The 21132-nt window shown below is 38.6% G+C and overlaps 1 protein-coding gene across 6 annotated transcripts in view; it reads right to left on the bottom strand.

The window, feature by feature from the left end:
* The window catches only part of STARD13 (StAR related lipid transfer domain containing 13), a 305503-nt gene that overhangs the window by 48270 nt on the left and 236101 nt on the right, over positions 1-21132 (bottom strand). Inside the window, exons 1-2 of one of the 6 annotated variants that reach the window (XM_064504941.1) lie at positions 18819-19036; positions 18262-18384 (exon numbers count right to left, since the gene is read on the bottom strand). The exons of the other annotated variants lie outside the window; for them this stretch is intronic. Of the exons in view, the coding sequence (XP_064361011.1) occupies positions 18262-18384; positions 18819-18828 (133 nt within the window). The 5' untranslated portion in view covers positions 18829-19036. Of the gene's footprint in view, positions 1-18261; positions 18385-18818; positions 19037-21132 lie in introns of those variants that run through there. 6 annotated transcript variants of the gene reach the window in all.

Genomic DNA, 21132 nt, shown 5'->3' with positions numbered 1-21132 from the left:
CCAAATGCTGTTGACTTGAGAAATAACAGGGTGTTGATACATAATTGTGCATGAGTACTGCATGTCCACTGAAAAATGTGCTTGGAAAAAAGGTATGGAAACTGTGAGTCTTTAAGGACTCTAATATAAATTATATTGTATTTTTAATGTGGAAGGAATATTATCAAATAGGTAGAGAAGGGGTAACAGTCACGTCTCTCAGGAACTACTCCAAAACTTGCAGTGACTCACAGCATGACTATAGGCCAAATTTTGAAAACAGTCTCTCATTTTATGAGTTTCTGCCTTTGGCTTCCCAAGTTAAGAGATATAGGCTGCATCTAAACTTCTACGCAGAGTGGTCAGAGGGTGGCCTGAAGACCAAAATAGCCGCTGAGCTCGTATTTAAAAGGGAAATTTTGAGTGCAGCTGGTGTTTAGAATACCTTCAAGCATATGCTCACTTGCCACCCAGATGTGCTGTAAAGCAATTTTTTTAGCATACCAGTGATATTGCCATAACTACTAGACATTAATAATGAGCCAGCAAAACATTGTACCTATATGTACCTATGTATATGCATATTATGTATCTTCTTATGGATCATTATTTTTGAAGAGTGAAAAAGCAAGCAAGTGGACTGTATTAGGAAAAGTATAGAAACAACCCCAAGCTGACCCAACAGTGAGGAGGAAGAAATCTCCACCAGCAACAGCATACTTCGCCTGGTGCAGAACTTCAGGTGAAGGCTTGCTGAAAGCTCCTCTACACCCCTTTCCTTCCTGAGGAAGACTAGCACCATTGATTTTAGGACCCAGAGAGTCATAGGAAGGGGGAGCATAATGTCAAGGAGAGGGGTAGATAATAGAAAGTATATGTGTATTAGTTCCAGCTATACTACTTTCAGGAACTAGGCATAGCAGAACACTTTGAACTAGGAGTGTTATCATCTTTGTTATTGGACTAATACTTACTCTTCGATTAGATTGCTAATATTTCAGTTACACTAGCATTAAATTTGTAGATCCACATACAGTGTATGTTTCTTCAGTCCACATAAATTGAATGGGGTGTTTGTTCTGGTACTACGCCCTTGAGACCGGGTTTTAATTTGGATGTAACAGATGGCCCCAGCCCTGCATGCAGCTTTCAGCTACCCTTTGTCCTTGCAAGGCTCTGAAAAATATAATTTCCTGCAAGGTTAGAGGAGATTTGCAGGCAGCTTTCAAGCTGCCTAAAAGCTGCCCAAGGCCCCTGGAGTCATCTGACATTCAGAGGGCTCTCAGGAGGGTGTAGTGCTGGTCAGAGCATTAGTTTCAGTTACCTCAGGTGCTCCTAACTCCAATTAAAGACAGAGATTCCTGTCTCTAGAAGTCACGGCTTTCAAGCTCAGTGTCCTAAACTGGAGGCCAAGTGTCGGACTTCAACACCTTGCCTTAGTTTTTTCCACAATACCCAATATGGTTTGCATGTGTGTGGTACTGAAGTTAATTGGTCAAACAATAACTGGAGCTCCTAAGATGAAAGGCACTAAGGAATGCAGGAAAATACTTTATGTTATAATTTGAGTGAAAATGTAAACAACCCCCCAAAAGATAGATGTTGTAATCATAAACTTTCTCCCTGAATTATGCAGATAAGTAGTACAAAACATAATTCCTTATCACCATAGTTAACTATTGTTTGATTACACCCTTCACGTGCTGTAGATGTTCAAATTACATGTAGGTAATCAGATCTACATCAGAGAAGCTCTACCTATCCATCTGAGGTGGTCTTCATCCTGTGAATTTGTATTAAACACTGAACATTAATATAAAACTAACTCCCCTTGGAGATAATGCTTTGATGTATTAATAACGAAGACTTCTCAGTTCCTGTTTATCATAAATTAAGATTAAAGCAATTTACTTTGGAGTTCTGAGATGACCACTGATAAGATACAGCACTTAAGAAAGAACTCAAATGCTCAAGACAGAGGTCCAGATCCTTGACTTGTGCATAGTGACTCTAATGCAAACTGCTGAGTTCCAAGGTGGTGTTATCAGTATTACCCATTATCAGCTGATCAACACTACCAGCAGATCTGCCTTTAAATCCCACTGTATCCTTATTGGCTGTTTTCTTTAAAAAGCCCATTGGGAAAGAGGTTCTGCACATTTCTTCTGAAAAAACCCAAACCCCAAACAGCAGAATGTCAGTAGTTCACAAAATTTGGATCTACTGTGATCTACATACAATCCGATAACAGCAATAGTAGACCCTCTTGACTTTTTCTCTGATTCACAACCATACTGTAATTATTATCGTTAGAGTATATCAACATTATTAACATTTCATCATGCCTCAAGACTGTTAGTAAAGAATACTTTATAAAATAACAGTTAACATAATCAATGAATATCCACTCTTTTTTTCATTTCTGAGAGGATTAAATATCAAACACCCATATCTATCTGTTTAACAGGTGTTTCCACTGCTATTTGTTACATGAATATTGCTAATGAGAGCTGCAAGGGTGTCTTCTTATCACTACTGTATGAAGAAATGAAAAATCAGTAAATATGAAGCATAATTTATTTATTTTTTAACTGAACATCCTGAACTTGATCCATCTTCCTTTTGGGATTGGATTGAACCTATGTAAGCATAAGATGTGATGTGGTGTGATCTAAGTTGGCTCTCCCATGACGTAGAGTGGACCAGAGGCCCCTTCCAGCCCATAGTATGCTATTCTACTACATTTTTAAAAATATTATTTCATGTGATTGGAGAAATAGCAAGTGTTCATGTAAAATGGTTATCACAAACTAAATTTTACACCTTGCTTTGATTGTACAGTGTTGTTAAAATAGTGGAGTCACGCTAGTGTGTTTCACTGCGCTCTCATCCAGAGCTCTTAACTACATGACTGTGCACTGCTCTTAATAGAATCATGAGGAACAACAAAAAGATTAAAGGATGCAGTTACTTGCTTACTAAAAAAGAAAAATCTTTCCTCACCGTCTTCATAAAGACACCCATTGTCAAGAAGGTGCCATGCAAAAGCTTTTCTCAAACACGAAAATAGTACTATATGTGGAAAAGTCAAACTAAAGGTTCTGCTTTACAGTAGCAGTAGAGCTACTGTTCAGGCCGCTGGACAGTTTTCATCATCCATCCTATGATGGGTGCTTTGGTTACTTTTATTGAATAGATACAATTAACTTAGTATCAAAATGGTGAATTCAAAGGCCAGAATTTTAAGGATATTTAAATTTTCTAACTGGTAGGGTGCAGATCTTCAAAGATACTTGAAGTATTTAACTCTCATTTGCCTCCTGAAGCACCTACTCATCTTTGATTTTAATTCACCTGATCCTGCCATTCTAACACCAGCTGGCTTCAGAAATGAGAGATTAGGATCGCAAGAGCTGGATATTCTGCACACTTTCGAACATATGCATCTAAACGCACCTGGAAGACACAAAGAGATGATTACAGAGCAGAACAGCATCACTACTCAACTGAAATGGCTTTGATACTTGAGCTAAAATGCTTCCAGAACTTTTCTTCACAAAAATCATAGTTTTCTTTTGGTCAGTTCCCTTTGCAATGAAAGCTGCACTCCATAGGCAGGAACATACAGAAATCACACTAAAGCAGCTCCTACATGGTAGCTGAGAAGGAACATAATAGCTGAAGTAGAAGGAACAGACAATTTGACTATCTTGGTATAGTTATTATTTTTAGCATTTTGGCTGACGTCTCTAGACTCCTTTCCACACATTTTTTAGAGAAGGCGGTGGGGGGTGGTATATGCTCCTTCAAGTCAGACTCTTAATGTACTGAAAATACAGGTTTTCCATTCTGCAGCTTACTACTTCCAGCTACTAAAACAATAGTACAAAGTAACTGTTCCCTATAATACAAAATTCGGCTATAGCAGAAATAACACCGGGTATCCGTACTACTGACACTTCTCATTTCCTTATCCATGTTACACCACAGAGCAAATGGAAGCCAGATTCATAGGAACCCTGTAATTACTTGACAGTAATCATTGCCAGCAATAAAGCAGAATTAGCAAAGAACTAATTAGCACACCACCCAGGACTACAACACTCCACACTTTTTTACTGTTATTTTTAGCTACAAGCAGGAAAGACATAAATTGCTGTTTTATCAAATAGCATGAAGGAGCTTAGGTAAGTTAGATGTTTGCAGTTATCACTCTATAAAGCTGGAGTCTGCCCTTCAGCTATGCAGCATCTATTACCCTGGCAGAAGACCACAGGAAGGCTGGAGGCCTACCAGTGCCTGCTCCCTGCCGTTACAGGAAACGGGGTCTGGGGGGTAGACGGCAGGAGACACTAGAGCTAACAAAGTACAAACCTACTATTTCCATGTAAATGTCTCTAGCATAATAACGCGAGGGAATACAGAAGGGCTGGTTCTGCAAATGTCAGTGAAATACAGAACCCGGCACTTTTTACCTTGCTGGCTGAATTTCAAATATTTCTTAATCCTTTAGCAGTTGATGGGAAATCAGTTGCAGAGTCTCAGTTGCCACCTCACTCAGTGAGTCCCTTTGCTCCGGCTGCTAGATAGCACAGTCTGACCACTCCAACTTCTCGCTTGCCTTAGCTAGAGGAAAACAGGGTTCGTTCACCTGACAGTGCTGATAGCTAGATATTTGGAAAGTAAATGACTAACTCCCTGCTCAGCCAGACTTTTGGTGGGAAATGAGACATGTCACTTAATACTTTTATGCTTCAATTCAAAATGAGGAAAACTTCCTTCCTTAGGAAGGAAGATTGTGAGGCTCACTGCTGAAGTGCTCAAAGTACCTGAGGACCACATAGATACCTTGCATGAGGTGGTCTCCCCTCCTCTGTGACTTCAATAGTCAAGTGGCCTGTATATCAGACAGGAGATATTTTGGTGCTTTTAAGCATTTGGTCCAGCCCTCCACAGACTCCTAGATTTCTTTATGTCACAGGAGTGGTTGGCCATAGGCACACACAAGACATTTGTCCTTCTTCAAACATATATTTTCTACATGGAATTATTTAGCTACAATGAGTTATCCTAAACCGTGACCTGATTCCTGATCATTTAGAGAGCTTTCACCAAAAGATCAATGAATATACCTCCATTCTGTAGTCTGAGTTCAGTTTAGTCCAAGGGAGAGTTTAGTGCACTAAAAGTGAATAAATAAAGATTTTTTTTTATAAAAAATGAAATGAGTGTTGAAGTGCATACTTGAAATATTTCCTCTGAACTCTGTAGCGCTCTTAGCACGCCACCGTTGTAGCACTTGGTGCTCGTTCAGCATGTGCTACGTGGATGCATCAAGATATGCGTACATCATTTGCCAGGCAGAATGACAGGAGTAATGTGACTGTTTCTGAAAAATGAAGTGTTTATGGCTTGTTCAGTTTCAGAATATGTTTCATAATCTTCAGCACTCACAGTGTGTCGCTCATGGGCTTGCAACATACTCCCTCTGAACAGAAGCTGCTTTGTGCTCACCACTGAAGAAGCATGTGCTGTGCGAGTGCCATACTGTATTTTGGCAGTAGCTGTTAGAAGTAAATTTACAGTGGATTAGGGAGATGCAAGGCAACGTGCCTGGTAGTGCAGTTCTGGAGAGCATTAAATACTCTGTTTAAAGAACAGATGAGAGATGGCTCCTATGCAAAATCTTGGGGATTGAGGTTCAATTTGTTGGGCAAAATTTCCGTTTAGCTTCTGGGAAAATAAATTCCTGATACAAGCGCTGTCCTACCCCAGAAAGATGTGTGAGAATATGTTTTTCAGACTTCAACTCCAGCGTGAGGTGCGAACCTTCCTCTGATGCACAGGGCCGTGGGGGCCCATGCCAGCTGGAAGGTACCGTGCTGGCTGCTGGACTGCCTGCAGGATTAGTCAGGTGCCTGTCCCCGTGCCCGCACGTGCTCTGCACGGAGCAGGATCCTCAGGCAGGGGCTGCTCTGGCTTCATGTCCCCTCAAGGCCAGGACAACCCATGTGTGTTGAGGACAGGAGCTGTTTTTGTCTGTCCAGTGCTACACTAGTGGGATATATAGATAAATGCGAAGATAAAAAACTGGCTGTATAAACGGGGAAGGAAAATAAGAAGTACTTCATTTTCCAAGACTAGCCTTTTTCTAGACTTGACCTGGGATTGAACTTTTAAGATTCTGAATTTTTTTGATGGTTTATTTCACTTTCAGATTTTGGCAGGGGCTAGCATTAGATATGCCAGAAGTATGATGAGATGAATTATTCTCCAGATAGAAACAGAAGCAGTTGCCTACAAAGGATGGTCTCTTCTATGGATTTTACTGTAAAAACTGCTGGCTCCATTTTCAAAAGGAGAAGCCTAAATCTGACAATGAAATCTCAGCAAAATGGAATCAAAGGATTCTAAATAATCATTTTAAGAGCCCACATGCTGCTCTAAAACCACTGGTTAAAACTGAATACACAGTAAAGGTATTTTGATTTAGAAGTTGGGCTCTATTTTATGATACCTCTTTACTCTCTAGTGGTAGTTAGAAATCCTGGACCCACGGTAGCCTTTGGCATTTACCACTGGGGAATGGAAAACTATAGTTCTTTACTTTTTGGTAGGGCTCTATCTTTAAAGAGAAATAATAACACAAAGAAATTTTACCTGATTTACCTACACTAGAGAATGTGGAGGGAAAGCAACATTGCCAAAAGGTGAAAACTGCAGCTGTGATGCTCCAGTGGCTGACTCTTTCTGATCTGGGGAACAGAGCTGGGGTTTCCATTAATCTTTCTGGAACTCCAAACTGAAGCCAATCATTAAAAGGAACCTCAAAACAGAGTCTACAAAGCTACTATTTGTTTAATGTATTTCAAAGCATTTCCTTCATTCGTTGTTTACTGATCTGGCCTTTCCTAATCAGGGGTAGAAAAACATAATGAATGCCGATCACCTGCAAGCTCTAATCCCTTGGAAAGAACTTTTTCAGGAAAATGTTGTTATGGTGAATGCTTTCAGGGAGTGCTGGAGTTTTAAAGTTTCTCATGATGTTTTGCATTCTTCTTCTAAATGAACAGGAAAAAACTCATCTGGCTCTCATTTGAATTCTCAACAGACCTTAAAAAGGAAATTCCAAAGAGAAGGGTATTCCTACACCTAAAATCTGTGAGAACGATGCTGTAAGCTTGTCTCAAACCAACACCAGCCCGGAGAATCAGAGCAAAGGCTGGTCCTCTGTCAGGAGCGGACCCCACACGAAGTCAGGGGTCTCAGCAGAGGGGTTGATTGTATAAATGAAACTTGAACAGGAGTCATCTCAGAAGCTTAGCATTAAGCATGTGCTTAAATATCTTGTTAACCTGTCCTGCATGCATAGCAACTGTTTTGTCATCCCAATGACAAAAATAACACAAATTTGTTTGTGTTATTATTTCTCTTTAAAGATAGAGCCCTACCAAAAAGTAAAGAACTGTAATTTTCCATTCCCCAGTGGTAAATGCCACAGGCTACTGTGGGTCCAGGATTTCTAACTACCACTAGAGAGTAAAGAGGTATCATAAAATAGAGCCACGTAAACTATTTATTTACATACATACAGATTTCTAGACACAAAGAGTGGGAATCACCACACCTACAAGCAACTGCATTGGAACTATTCACACCAGGTACCACTCAAGTCCATGGGGAGAAGGAGGCTCTTCCATGAAAATATTCATCTTATCTTAAAGTAAATATCTGAAGGAAGTCAAATGCATTGTGTCAGAAAAGTGTCCATTCTTCTCTAGAGACTATATAGCAAGTTTAGGATAAACAGGCATATAAAGCAAGAGACATTTCCAATGAGATGAAGTGGAGTCTTCTTTGAGGCATCTCCTGTTAATGCACTGTGTGACTTGAGGTTATTAATTTCATCTGTTTGCACCTGCTTTTCTCCATTTGCAGTGATGGCATAAATGACCCGTACCCATGTTTGTAAAGAGATTTAAGATTTATGTAGGAACATTGCTGTAGGTGATCAGTGCTTACCACAAATAGCGTATATTTCCTACACAAAGCATGTCACTGAGTTAGTATTACTTGACCTCAGAATCCACTAATCTCAAACATAAGCAAGGAAGTAAGTACTGGAGTTATTCACCCCATCTGTATCCCATTCATCAATTCACCTGCTCAAAATGCATCAGCTGGTTTCCTTAGGATATATCTATGTCCCACTTATCAATTTAAGCTGCATTAATCAATTTAAGCTGCACTTATCAATTTAAGCTCCATTTAATTAATTTATTGAGACTGCCCCTATAGTTGATACTATACATTCTTTGTATTCAGGTTTTCTTTTAGCATTTTAAGTTTATAAACAACTCCAAGAAGTTTTGAGTTTTAGAACATGTCAGAAAAAATGCTTTTCTTTTCCTAAAAATGCACTCAAAGCACAAAGCCAGTATATTCAATTCTAAACTAATGTGAAGGAGAAGGCTGGTCTTCCTGGACCTCTCAGAAAGGCAAGCATCTCCTCTTTTCCAGCGCCAGAAGACCACTGTTCCTAGCTCTGCTTGGATGTATCAAGTCAATCTGTTGCTCAATACACAACACAGAGGCTAATGTGAGAGCACTACACTGGTAAAGCCTCACCAGAGCATTCTTACAATTGATGTGAAGACAATAAAACTGATTTGTGGACACATAACCGTGCACCTTGCTCACTTTATTGGTTTCCTACAGCTGTTATTGATTGCCTTCTTCCCTGTGCTTTTCATCTCTTTCAGTTTAGAAACTTTGGGAAGAAACTTTTAATAGCAATTTGTTTGTGTCATACCTACTTGGCATGCTGTGCACTACTATTACACAAATAAACAAGGAGCACGATGCAACACCGCAGCAGTAGATTTAACTAAAGATCCAATTGTACTTGATGCCATCTGGATTTGGGAAGAATTTTGCCTTAAATGAAAAACCTAATGTTGGCTCTTCTACAAAAAACAAGTTCACCCTTCACAAGTATGTATCATGACATTGGACAATATACCAGCTTTGACTTATGACTTCATCAGTAAGAAATTGGCCTAGCAATGGTATTTCTCCTCCAACGAGCAAACACACTCTCTGTTATATTGTTCCTTCCACACAGATCTGAATTTGGGGTATCCTTCACAGTTAGTATGAAGCCGCTGTTTGTTGTGAAGTAGTAACCTGTCATACATCACCTCTCAAATAAATTACCTCTTGCCAAACCACCGATGTTAGGATGGCTCTTAATTTAGATTATGAGATTGTCAGCAGCCAAAACAAATAGTTCATATTTCCATGCACAATTTATGAATTTAGCTATCTGTCTTAGCCATTTTTAATGTGTTCATCACAGCAGAAACCCAGTGACAGTGTGAGTAAATGCTTTGACTTGTAATACACAGTCACCTAAAAAATTAATGATGAATTCTTTTCCCATAAGACTTAAGGACAGAAAAATTTCCAACACTGGGGCCTCTACAGAGGAAATACCTCAGGAGAATATTGTTATTAGGTGACACTCAGCAAATACTTAAGCAGGAATGATTGAAGCAGACTTTGTATCCTAAGGATTTAATGAGCAGCTTGGAGGAGTTGATGGCCTGAGGCATGGCCTCAGGTCATTAAACTTCAAATAGTTATTAATCCCCAGGAAAAGCTTTCTGTCAAGGTCATTAATGCTATTATACAGTGGAAACTGAGGGTGTATAGAGAAATTAGCATAGAGTCTGTTTGCAGGAGAAATGCTCTCAGTAAGCATGGGCAGGTCATTTCTAGAAGGATACTGCAGTGAGCATTAGCTAGCCAGCTTGACTAAACTTCCGTTTAACTTTCTGTACTATTTCTAAGCTAAGTTGCTCTTTTGCAAAGTGTCACCACAGGAACTTTATCACGTACTTAACAGTTAAATTGGTGGCTCAACGTAACTCCAATGGCTAACATCAGTGGAAGTCCACCCTGCTGAGGAAAGATATCTTAACATATGTTTTTAGGTTGGACTCTTGCCCTGCTATTGCCCCTTTTTATAATAAAAATAGGAAATCTGATTCAGCTGATGTGTATACTGTTTCATGGTGAATATAGCATTTGACTGAAGATTGAGACTTTATAGGTGTTAAGATCATTACACTTTTTTCCTGCCAGTTTTCTAGGATACAAGTCTCCTTCCATCTCGCTGACTTCAACAGCAGAAATATCTGGAACCAGAAAGAAAACTGTCACTGGTCCCAGCCAGCCTCTCCTAATTGTATGACAGAGAGATGGGAGCAGAGTATGGACAGCCATGGCACGCCTCGATACCCCGGCTGCTGGGAATGCGGCCACGCTGCCGGGTTAATGGGAACAGCCCAACTTGCAAGAACAGGATAGAAGTACATGGTGATATCCCAGGTAGAGGCCACCTTCCTGGACATGTTCTCTGTTCTGGGTGCCTAGTGAATGAAACCACAGTTACAGTCCTGCTATTACCTTTCCATGAAATGTGGAAATCTCTGGTGGACAGATCCCGTGACTTCTTATAACTAGGCTCTAGATTTAGGCAGTTATTTGCTTATTAGATTTTGTGTAGCTAATGGTCAAGATTGGAAGCCAGACTTACTGATTTTTTTTTCCAGATTCTGCTGCTGGTTTACGATTTGATTTTGGCAAACAGTTAAATTATCCCCGTGCATCAGATTTTCCTCCATTAAAAGGGTTATAAACATACCTACCACAACAGATGTTCTGAACCTTAATTAATTAGATCTATTTACAAGGGACCTGAAGATCTTTGGTTCCAAATTATATTATAATGATCAATGTTTGATTTTTAAGGCAATAGCACAGACTACAAATGCCTAAAACTGTTCCTTCTGCTCTAAGCTGGGAAAATAGAAAATTGTTAGTAAGATCATTCTGATTACACCCTTGAGGATTATCTAACACCCCAATTATGCAGCTGTCCAAATTAAGAGAAGAAATCTTTCTTTATTAAAGAGTCTGAGGAGATTTAGAATGTGACGGTTTATTATCTTAAGTAAAAAGAAAGAACAAAAGGATGTTATGCCATATTTAATTCTTCTGATAATGTCTGCATTAAATGATCAGTCTTTAAAAGTGCATTGCTATTTATTGTTTGATTAAGTGCCCAACCATTCACTGGCATCAGCCAAATGCATCCTTACTAAATGGAATTTATGCAAATGTTATTTCAATTAAATGTCTCAACATAAATGTCAATAACACACCCACCTATGTGGAACCTGAGGGCAAATTCATGGTTATTTTTTTTTTGTCTAATTGGTTTCCAGGGAGATATTCATTAAATGAAATTTGCTAAATTATTGGAGTACAAAAAAATACATTTACAACGATATTATGAAAAAGAACCCCTTTGTATGATACAGCTACATAATTTTTGCAAGTATTTGGGTCCTTGATTTAGTGGAGCATATAGCATTTATGTTTAGAAACTGATCCTGTGAAAAATTTAAGTTACACTTTTAAAATATAAATATGACTGATTATTTCTAGAATGAAACTTTCACTTAATTTATATGTTATACATCATTCCAAATACCTGAGGAAGACCTGCACACAAGTAACATTAAAGAAAATTTTATTTGGCAGTACTGGCTTAGACATGGCTGTGAAGCCATAAATCAGATAAAATAAGTAGGTGGGCACTAAATTATCCTCTGGGCTTGGAAAATTCCACTGATGTTATATTTTTATAGCAGTCTGTTCCTGTAACCTAAGTCCCAATCGAGGGAAACATTTAAGTCTTTTTCTGAAGCAGAAAAGATGAATTTAAGCTTCTACTTTAAGGGAGGGCAATTACACAGTTTAAGCGCTGTCTTGAATAAGATTGCTTTCCTGGTCAGGATTTGCAAAAGATCCATAAGTGTCAGTGAAATCAGTGTCCCTAAGCAGATCTAAAGTTTATCTGCTTGCTTGCTTTGCTGGATTGTACCATAAGGCATGTACAGTGTTATTGACATAAGAAATAGATTTGAAAAAAAAATCCTTCTTAATCTCTCCTGAATTTTCAACATAATATTGAATTCCTTACTGCTGGGCTCTTTCTCTATTCTATTTCCATAAATACACTTTCTCCTCCTGACTCCCCAACTGTTCTTCTTTTGGCTTCATTTCCATATCTGTCCCACTAATGATCAAGATACTTCAGTTGGTCTCTGTCCAGTTTCATTCCTCCCTTTGCTCTAGTCATTGAATTAAGAAGAAAGTTGAACTACCCAACTGCTGCAGTCTCATTTCCTTGAATGGATCTTACACAACACACAATCAGGAATAACTAGATAATACTTTCCTCTGACTTGCATACTTTGGACTGATAATAACTGTAGCCATATCCTGCAAACTGACCAGTTTAAAACAGAATTGTGATGTCTTTTTCTCCTCCGCAGAATGACTGGGCTTGTTTTTATATTAAAAAGACATCATCGTAGAGCTTAAAATGAACCACAAAAAATGAGGCCAAAGTGGACAGTGAAAGTTCATCTAATCCACTCTCTGCCCAAACCTGCAGGACTAATATTTACTCTTCCTTAGAGGAATTTGGGATTCAGAACAACTCCAAAAATATATTCTTATATACACCTGACCAAACAGGTTGCTTTGGTCTCAGACCAGCTAGGTGACAAATTTACTACTCTACACCGAAGTCGATGTTTTTGTGATACAGTTCCGGCTCTGTTTTCAGATGGAGATTTTAACTGAACCAGCCTTCAGTCGCTGCTGCTGGAATGCACTGCTTGCTTTTCCAGCCCCTGCATTTAACTGCCTCTGCACTGCCACGTCTGTGGCTATTCAGCAGAAACTCAGGAAAATTCTCCGCATTTTCTGCAAATGTTACCTTACATTCCTCCAGTGCTAGCATCGTAACATCATTTACATTCCTGCTTACAGAAATGGTGCCATTTTTTACAATGCTGCTTTTGACAATTGGTAAGGATTACTGGGTGGTAACAGCAGCTGCAGAGTCCAGATTTGTTAACCCTCATTTCTTCTGCCATCTTCAAACATCAACAGATTTGTTAGGATGAGGGGTCTGCACAACTACGACTTTCTGAAGGCAGAAGATGAAAAATGCTGGTGAATGAAAAGATAAGAATATACTCCTAGCTGAAACATGGAAGAGAAAATCGCCAGTTTCTCAAATAACATTGTTTATTAAACATTTCCTGTTGGGGGGAAACTACGCAACTACAGTGACTAAGAGCAAGTACTGAGTACTCACGTCATAGTCATGTGATGGATTATCGTGACAGCCTACTGTTGGAAGAGCAGTATTTGTGTCAGGCAAATACTGCACTTCTAAATAACCCGTGCTTATACTATACATGGCATACTGAACAAAAAGCATGTCTGATGAGTCAGAAGTACATGCTTTTAACTAAAGAAAATCCCCACATTGCAATCCTAGTAACAAAGACCTCTCCAAAACAATATCACACAGTGAGCACTGCACTAGACATTCTCACTATTGATAACAACCTGAAGAATGAGTTGCTATTTAATATGAATGAAAATACCAGAATTTAGCCCTGAACACTTTTGTGTACAAAGTCCTATGAATAGTTCATGGATAATGAGGACCGATTTTCTCTGCTTTTGCAAAGAGAAAATGCTCTATCAAATACATATTTATTTACACATAAGTGTTCACAAAGATTAAGATTTGAAGAACTAAATCTCTCTCTCTCTCTCTGTATATAACCAAGTGCCTATAGTTTGATGATGTCTCTGCAACGCTCAACCTATATAAAGCAGTAGAAAAACATTAATTATTATCATTCTGCTGTCATACTATAGTTTTTCTTCAAACTAAGAGCCTGAGCAGTACCAGCCCCCAATGACCTTTTAAAACAATGTAGAAATTGCACACCTCCCCACGTCCTTCTTTTTTCTATTTGCTTTCATTTAAAGTTTGTCCAGTGTGAACTTCAAGGCTTAGATAATAGCACATAGAAAAGACGACATTTTCTCTCTCTTCCAAAGCAGTTAGGTTTTGAAGCCATGCCACAGGCCTACTCCAGAAAAACACAGATTGTTACATTTCATTTCACATGTTGGGTGTGTGTGCTACTGAAGGCAATTCTTGTGCTGCTAAACTGCAACATATCTGCTTCCTTAATACCTGTTGACTTGATTTTATGCATCAATTTACAGCCTGTCTTTCTAGTTCACCCTATGTGCAATGAAGAGAATCCAACTAGATTTTGCAAGGAATTGCATAACCCCCCCCCCCCAACCCCAAAGAAATTAATTTTAGTTTTTAGTAATGTTGTTTTCCATTTTTTATGATAAGGCCTGTTGTTCTGTACTGGAAGTACTTAGTCATTTACCTCATAAGTGATGATGGTATGGCAGTAAAACAGCTGACATTTTGGTCAGCAAGGAGAGAAATGCAGATGCAGAAGGAACTGTTTAAGGAGGTAGCCCTAGGAAAAGCATTCAAGTGTCTGTCAGGGGGATCAAGGACAATTGCTCTGCTCCACTAATTTTTAATTCCATCAAGCAACCAGTCTCAGAAATCTCCAAGACTTTATGATGCCTTGAAATGAAAAAAACAAAACGTTCTTCTTCATCATTTAGAAGGGATCAGAGCATTAGCATCTGCAGCAGGTGTTAAGATCCTTCCAAAGGGTCAAAGGGATAAGACCTGTGTGCTAAAGGAGCTGTCATTAGTCAATAGTGAGATCAGTAGTACCAGCTAGTCTTTACCACAATGATACCAAACGCCCAAGGCAAATCTGGCTTTCAAGAGATGCAAAAATAAGAAAGGACAGCACCACAGAAGAGTCCCAAGGAATGTTAAGATGGAAGATGGTCCCTAACTGACATACAATGCATGGCTTTACTGTGGGTTTTTATGCTGGCATTATCTAGGAATGTATTTCATAAATATTTCATCCGTAACTGTACAAAACTTTGTAAGATTTTTATATATTCCCTGCCAGCCCCAAGAAAAATAATTTTCTACTGGAAGTAGAAAGGCTGTAGTAGCCATCAGGAATTAAAAGCACATAGTACCTGGGATCTACCTTGACTCCAAGCTGTGATATATACAGCATTTTGTTGTGCATCTCAAAGGTGAATGCTTTCACAGTACTTGCAAGGAGTTCTAGTTAGGGATAATTTCCTTTAATATAAAGCATCACTGGGTATATTTTGAAACAATTTTATTTTCCATCCTTACATTTTTCATAAAATCATAAATCCTAACTATGGTCAGAATCCTCTTCTAAAAAGCAGAGCCTTCAGCTACAAAAGCTTTCAGAGGCTCACTCTACAATATTACACTCATCTCTTCCTTTGTCCATTTTGGACGTTTTTACTAAAATTCTTAAGTGTGTGTGGGGTAAATCTTTCATTTGCAATTAGAGCGTGCTACCCTGACACTACCAACTCTCTTCTTCTCTTTAACCACTTCCTAAAGATGGTCAGTTCAAATAGGAAAATGTACACCTGCAATCAAATATAGAAATTGTCTTTTATAAAACTTGTCTTATATTTATGAAAACATACAAAGTGCTTGACCTGTGATATTCCTCACTCACAGGTATTCTTCATGGATGAACACTGCCCCTCCAAAATCTCTCCTATCACTACCCACCCGAAGAGAAGTTACATTTTCAAAAGCACGATTTAACTTCTATCAAGTTTCTGAAGGAATAACAATGGTATTGCTTTTTTAATACTGTGCTCATTTATTCAGAAGGGTTATTTTGCTGTCAGTCGAGGAGATGAGCACTGAAGAGCTTTAAGATTAATGCTTGGGGCCTTCAGGTTATGCTGTTTTTTAAAGAGTGGTCCCTAAGGGCATCCTGTGAGATAAGGGTATTACTCAGATCACCCAAGATGGTGCTTAGCATTTTCTCCTTGAGGAGACCCTTCTACCCTAGATGGATTCTGCAATGATAACTGACACTGTGAAAACACAGTAAAAGTCTTATTTGATAAATAATAACTGTGGGTACATGGGTACATTTTTATTACTGTTCTCATGCAGAAACTTTATGTCCTGCTGTGCAAATACCAGAGGATGGTCTCCTGGAGATTAACATTTTGGACCAACCTTTTCAAGCAGAGATTTCCGTCCTGAAATACACAGGTACACAAGTCCTACTCAATCCAGTAGGAAATCCATGTAAATTGCTGTTAACTGAGAACAGAAATCATTTTGTACATGGAGTAAGACACAGGACCCTTCCACAGTCCTGTCTAATTCAAACAGTCGTTGTGGGTTAGATACGTAATACACTGAGGGTAAAACCTTCAGAGTGACAGCATGTTTCTAGGCTAACGTTAGAGTAGGAAGTTTAAAATTTTCACATCTCCCTCTATAGTCAATGGAAGGCGAGAGGCTGCAGAACACTTCTTAAAGCCATCTGATGTGAGGCTTTTGCTCTGAACAGCATTTCTCTACTGAGTATAGGGGCAACCTGGGGAAACCAACCTCACCAGGCTGAACTCAGCCTGTGGCTAATACTTTCCTAATTTTCATTTTTGGAAGAGATGAAAGCACTGACTAGATCTTAAGCCAAATGGGCATTTTGAAAATGTATCTAAGTGTGTTTATGGTGGATCACCACCAACTGAAGCAGGAAAATGATCATACAGACTCAAACACACAAAAATTTCTAAAATAGCTTTGGGATGAAGTTGCCCAAGATTCAAAGCAAAAGATAAATCCTAAATTATTAACACTTTGATAAGCTCCATACGCTAAACATTTTAGACATAGTAAAATGATTGATTTCTGTGGCTTTTACTAAATAATTGGTATTAATCTGATTTTCAAGATTGAAATTAATTTTTAAGAGTAGCCAGTAAGAAAGAGTGTCTTCATCTGTGGGTGTGCCTTTCTTGAATTGTTGGTAACTGAATTGCTCCTGGATAGTTCAAGAACAACTCCAAATCAATGGGAAAACTCCTGCTCACTCATAGTTAATCTTTGTCTTTATAATTGGAAGAATAAAACCAGATTTTTGTAACTGAGGATAGGGAGATACAGAAGGAGAAGAAAGACTCAACATAGCATTGTTGGACTTCCAAAACTCTCCTCCACTGTATGTGCATTTGAAAATCATTGGAAATTTTATATGCAAGTTTATTTCTCTTTTAAATGGTATTTTAAAAAAGGTACCTAGAAGTTAATAATACCTTTAAAGGTTTCAAAGTAAGAGATAACTAAAATAACTGTCATTTTATAGGTTCAAAGCACTGATTTAACTTTAGCCATCTATAAGCTGTACGATTATTTACTATGCCTGATCAGCTCAGACAAACCCATCCATCCATCTACTGGGCTGAGACATGGTAGGGATGAATTGACACTGTGGCTTCCATATTTTTCTTAGGATGAGTTATAAACAATTTTTCACTATAACAATTTAATAGATTTTAAGGCAAAGCTAAAAATGCATTCCTTTTCTGCCTGTCTTCACAAAACAAATCATAGCGCTTCACCTGCTAATTTCCACATAATACCTGTAATCTCTGCTTTCACTGCAGTTTATCTGTGCTATGACTTCCTAAGGAAATAAAATTTCACCTGTCTCTCTGGGATGTCCCACCTGCACCCCAGTATAATTTCAGAATCCATTGGCCTGTTTCAGTCAAATCTGGCAGGGAAACACAGATCTCAGAGGCAGTGAGTTTTGTAAGAGTTGGTGTGGGTAGAGAAAAGCATACAAATTAGTATTCCAGTAAGGAAAAGGCATTTGTGGAATGATCCATTATCCATGCTGAGAAGCAGCAGACAGTTGGCGGAAGAGTGTGCACGGCCTAACAACACATGTCGCTGTATCACCCATAGCATAGGTACCACTTTCGCAGACAAATATTTAAGGAGTATGAGACAGATCTGGGGAGTAGTGTGGAGTGAGGGAAGCAAGGACTCTGGAGACAATGTGGTGGGGGGGAGGAATCTGTTAGGGATTCAGAATCCAAATCCATAGCAAACCAGTCGTCATGGATTCTAGTGCTCAGAAAGCAACTTGTTTAACTCAGTTTTACAATATTCTCTATAGTGGAAACAAAGGTCAAATACTACTCATCACTGGGCTATGGGCTGTTCCAACTTTTGGCAGATCCAGAATGATTAACATGAGGAACATATCACTACTGCCTTTGTCACCAGTGTTGCAGGAGTGACTGAGTAATGCATCACATTGTCCTCACATCCCTGTCCCTCCCACCGCTTCCTTCTTTAGAAACTCCAAGAGAATAAGATGTTAAGGGGCTGCTGCACTGAGGAGGAGCTCTATAACCTACCTCCGCCCTGAATTATGTACTTTCCTAGATCCAAGAAAGTTTCTAAAACAATCAGTTGCAAGAAAGGATCCTGGAACTTGGTATTTCCCAGTCCTAAAGATCTACCAATCCAGTGCAAACCTCCTAGAAGAGACAAATAGAAATGAGGAAATAGTCATGTCCGCAGGAGAGTAATGAGAAGCCATTCCCTAAATACACACCAAATTCAGTATCACTGGAAACCAACCCTTTATTCCACCAACCATACTGCAGCCAAAGGCTGTACAAAGCCTGTCTTCTACAAATACCAATTAAAAACATATTATATTTTTATATATACATATATATATATACCAGGGCAAAGCTATTCAGCATTTTTTTGTGGTGTGAAGGGAGAAACATGCACAAGTGTTACTATTACTTATATTTCATCACAAACCTCAGCCAAAATTAGAACCTTATAACAGTCACTGCTTCTCAAGCATGCAATTACAAATAAGCTCTGTCTTTAAAGAATTTACATTCTTCATACATAGATAGAAAAGGAAAGCAGAAGAAAGAAAAGCATGTAGACTTACGGATGGTCATCCTAATAAAGGCAGGAATTTAGCTCCTCTGAGTTAAGTGTGGAATATGTGAGCTCAGCCCACACAGACAGTGTAGAGCCCAGGACCTCCTGCCTCCTGGGTGAGTGGTCTAATTCTTAGGTTATTATGCAAAAGGAAGATAAGTCACATCCATCTTCAAATGAGTAAATGGATCCCAACTACTTGGAGGCGCCAGCATTTATTTCCTATTCCTCTGTATTCCCAATGGAAGGGGTAGTTACTTCAATGAGGCAGACTGAGTGAGTCATCCTTGGGTAGGTGGATGGATGGGGAGAGGGAATGGTCTCCTTCCACACGTCTTTGGAAGCAACTACCACTCTGCTTAGACTGTACAAGGAATTTAAGCAGCTATGTTAAATGGACTGGATCATTTGTTTAACCCCAAGTACCTAAAAGCTTTAATTAAATGGACTAGGTTCTCCACAAGACACATTGCCTCTCTAACAAATGCCAGCTTTTCATGATTTTTCTGACAAATACCATGGTATTGCTAATTATAGTGGGCCTGACTTTCATCTGGAATAAATTAGTGTTGTCTCTGCTAAAGACTGACCTAGAAAATGCACTGAAAACTGCAGGATCCTTACAAGAAAATGAGGCTCTATGTTAGGTGGAGCCTTGTTGCTAAGAAGGCCTGTTGTGAAATCATGTTTTTAATCTTTTGGATTAAAACATTCAACATTATGGTCTCTGATTTACCACAGTAAACAGCCTAGAAAACCACAATCTAGTAACAGTGTCTTTGTCCCTGCTTGCCATCGATGGCAGACCCTTTTTTTCTTTCTTTTTTTTCAGTTATCCACAAAAATAAAAGAGAATAAAGCCAGAAACCAAGCATTTTTTCAAAGGTAGAACATAATTTAATCTTGAAGACAGAGGACAGAAGAGCGTGGGTTTTCTCTGACTGTGGACATCTTGTAATTTAACTGAAGATAAATATTTAGATAACAACCAATGGAATATTTAATTGTCAGGAACTATTATAAAAGAAAGTGCTAGAGATTTTCAGATTTGTTTTCCTATGTGTGTTGACAACCCACTCCCATCATTTACACTCTGTATGACATACAAACACTATCACTGTTATAATTTGTAAATTGTTAACATTAGGATTGTAGTGATTGCTATGCTTTCAGCTCTCTATAAAAAAGACGTTTTTTACATCAACATTTGGCTGAACATCCATTACTTTCCCATCCATTATTTGTACACTGCCCCCTTCTTTTCCTCCGTCTTCATAGTTTTTTCTCATTGCTCCTCTGCTGAATTCCCTGCCTGATTTGATCTGGGAAGCTGCATACCCTGCCTACTCTTGCATGCAGTGACACTTGTAAACCATGAAACAAATAAATGAATGGGAAAAAGGACAAAGCCAAAAGCAGGAAGCTATTTGATAAATCTAAGTATTTGGAACTCAAGTTGTGCGGGTAATCAGGCAACGGCACCATCTGATCTTACCAATGTCACCCCTCCTATCCTTTCCGTCCTCTCCCCTAGTGCTTGTAACATTTACTTGTGTCTTGGTTTGCATGAAAACGTCAGATCTTCAAGTCCAAACCACGACTTCTCATACATGTGTACAGCACCCACGACAACAGGACTCACAAGCAGACAGTAGGTTCTTTGAATACTACTGTGATTAAGTCAAGAACTAAATACTGGACCTGACAAACCTATAATGGATAGAACAAGACTAGAAGGTTTTTATGCTTCAGGAGCTACTCTCACTACTGTTTAAGATTTACTCTGATTTTAGGGCAAGTTTAAAACAAATTTAAAATTCTGTAAGAATAGTTAGTTCAAACAGATTTGAAAGGAATTTGAAATCTTTGGATGAAAAGCACTACATAATATTTAATAAGTAAAACTGTACTGAGAGAATCTCCAGTTCATTCACCAGATAAGGCATACTAGGTTAAAAATACCACAAAAGGACTTTGAGAAGAAATATATTTATCAGTATATAATGTGTATAACTTAACAACTTTATAAGCATATGTTTACCAAGTTTTGCCGGGTCTTGTTTGTAATCACAGGAATGCCTCCAAAAGGACTCAAAAGAGTTTTTTCTCATATCAGAAAAATGATTTTACTCAGAGAATAACAAAATGAAACCACTTCTCCAAAAGAAAAATGAACACGTAAGGCAATGCAGCTCTGATACAATTTATATATATTCTACTAATCAATAAAATACAGTTGCCAGGGTAACACTGACATCAGAAAGTGAAATACAGAGCTCCATCTTACATAAACACATACACATACCAATATGTTATGTGAA

The sequence above is a fragment of the Dromaius novaehollandiae genome, chromosome 1, assembly GCF_036370855.1.
Source record: "Dromaius novaehollandiae isolate bDroNov1 chromosome 1, bDroNov1.hap1, whole genome shotgun sequence".
Taxonomy (NCBI): domain Eukaryota; kingdom Metazoa; phylum Chordata; class Aves; order Casuariiformes; family Dromaiidae; genus Dromaius; species Dromaius novaehollandiae.
The sequence above is the reverse complement of the archived record's forward strand: the minus strand, read 5'-3'. Positions and strand labels throughout refer to the sequence as shown.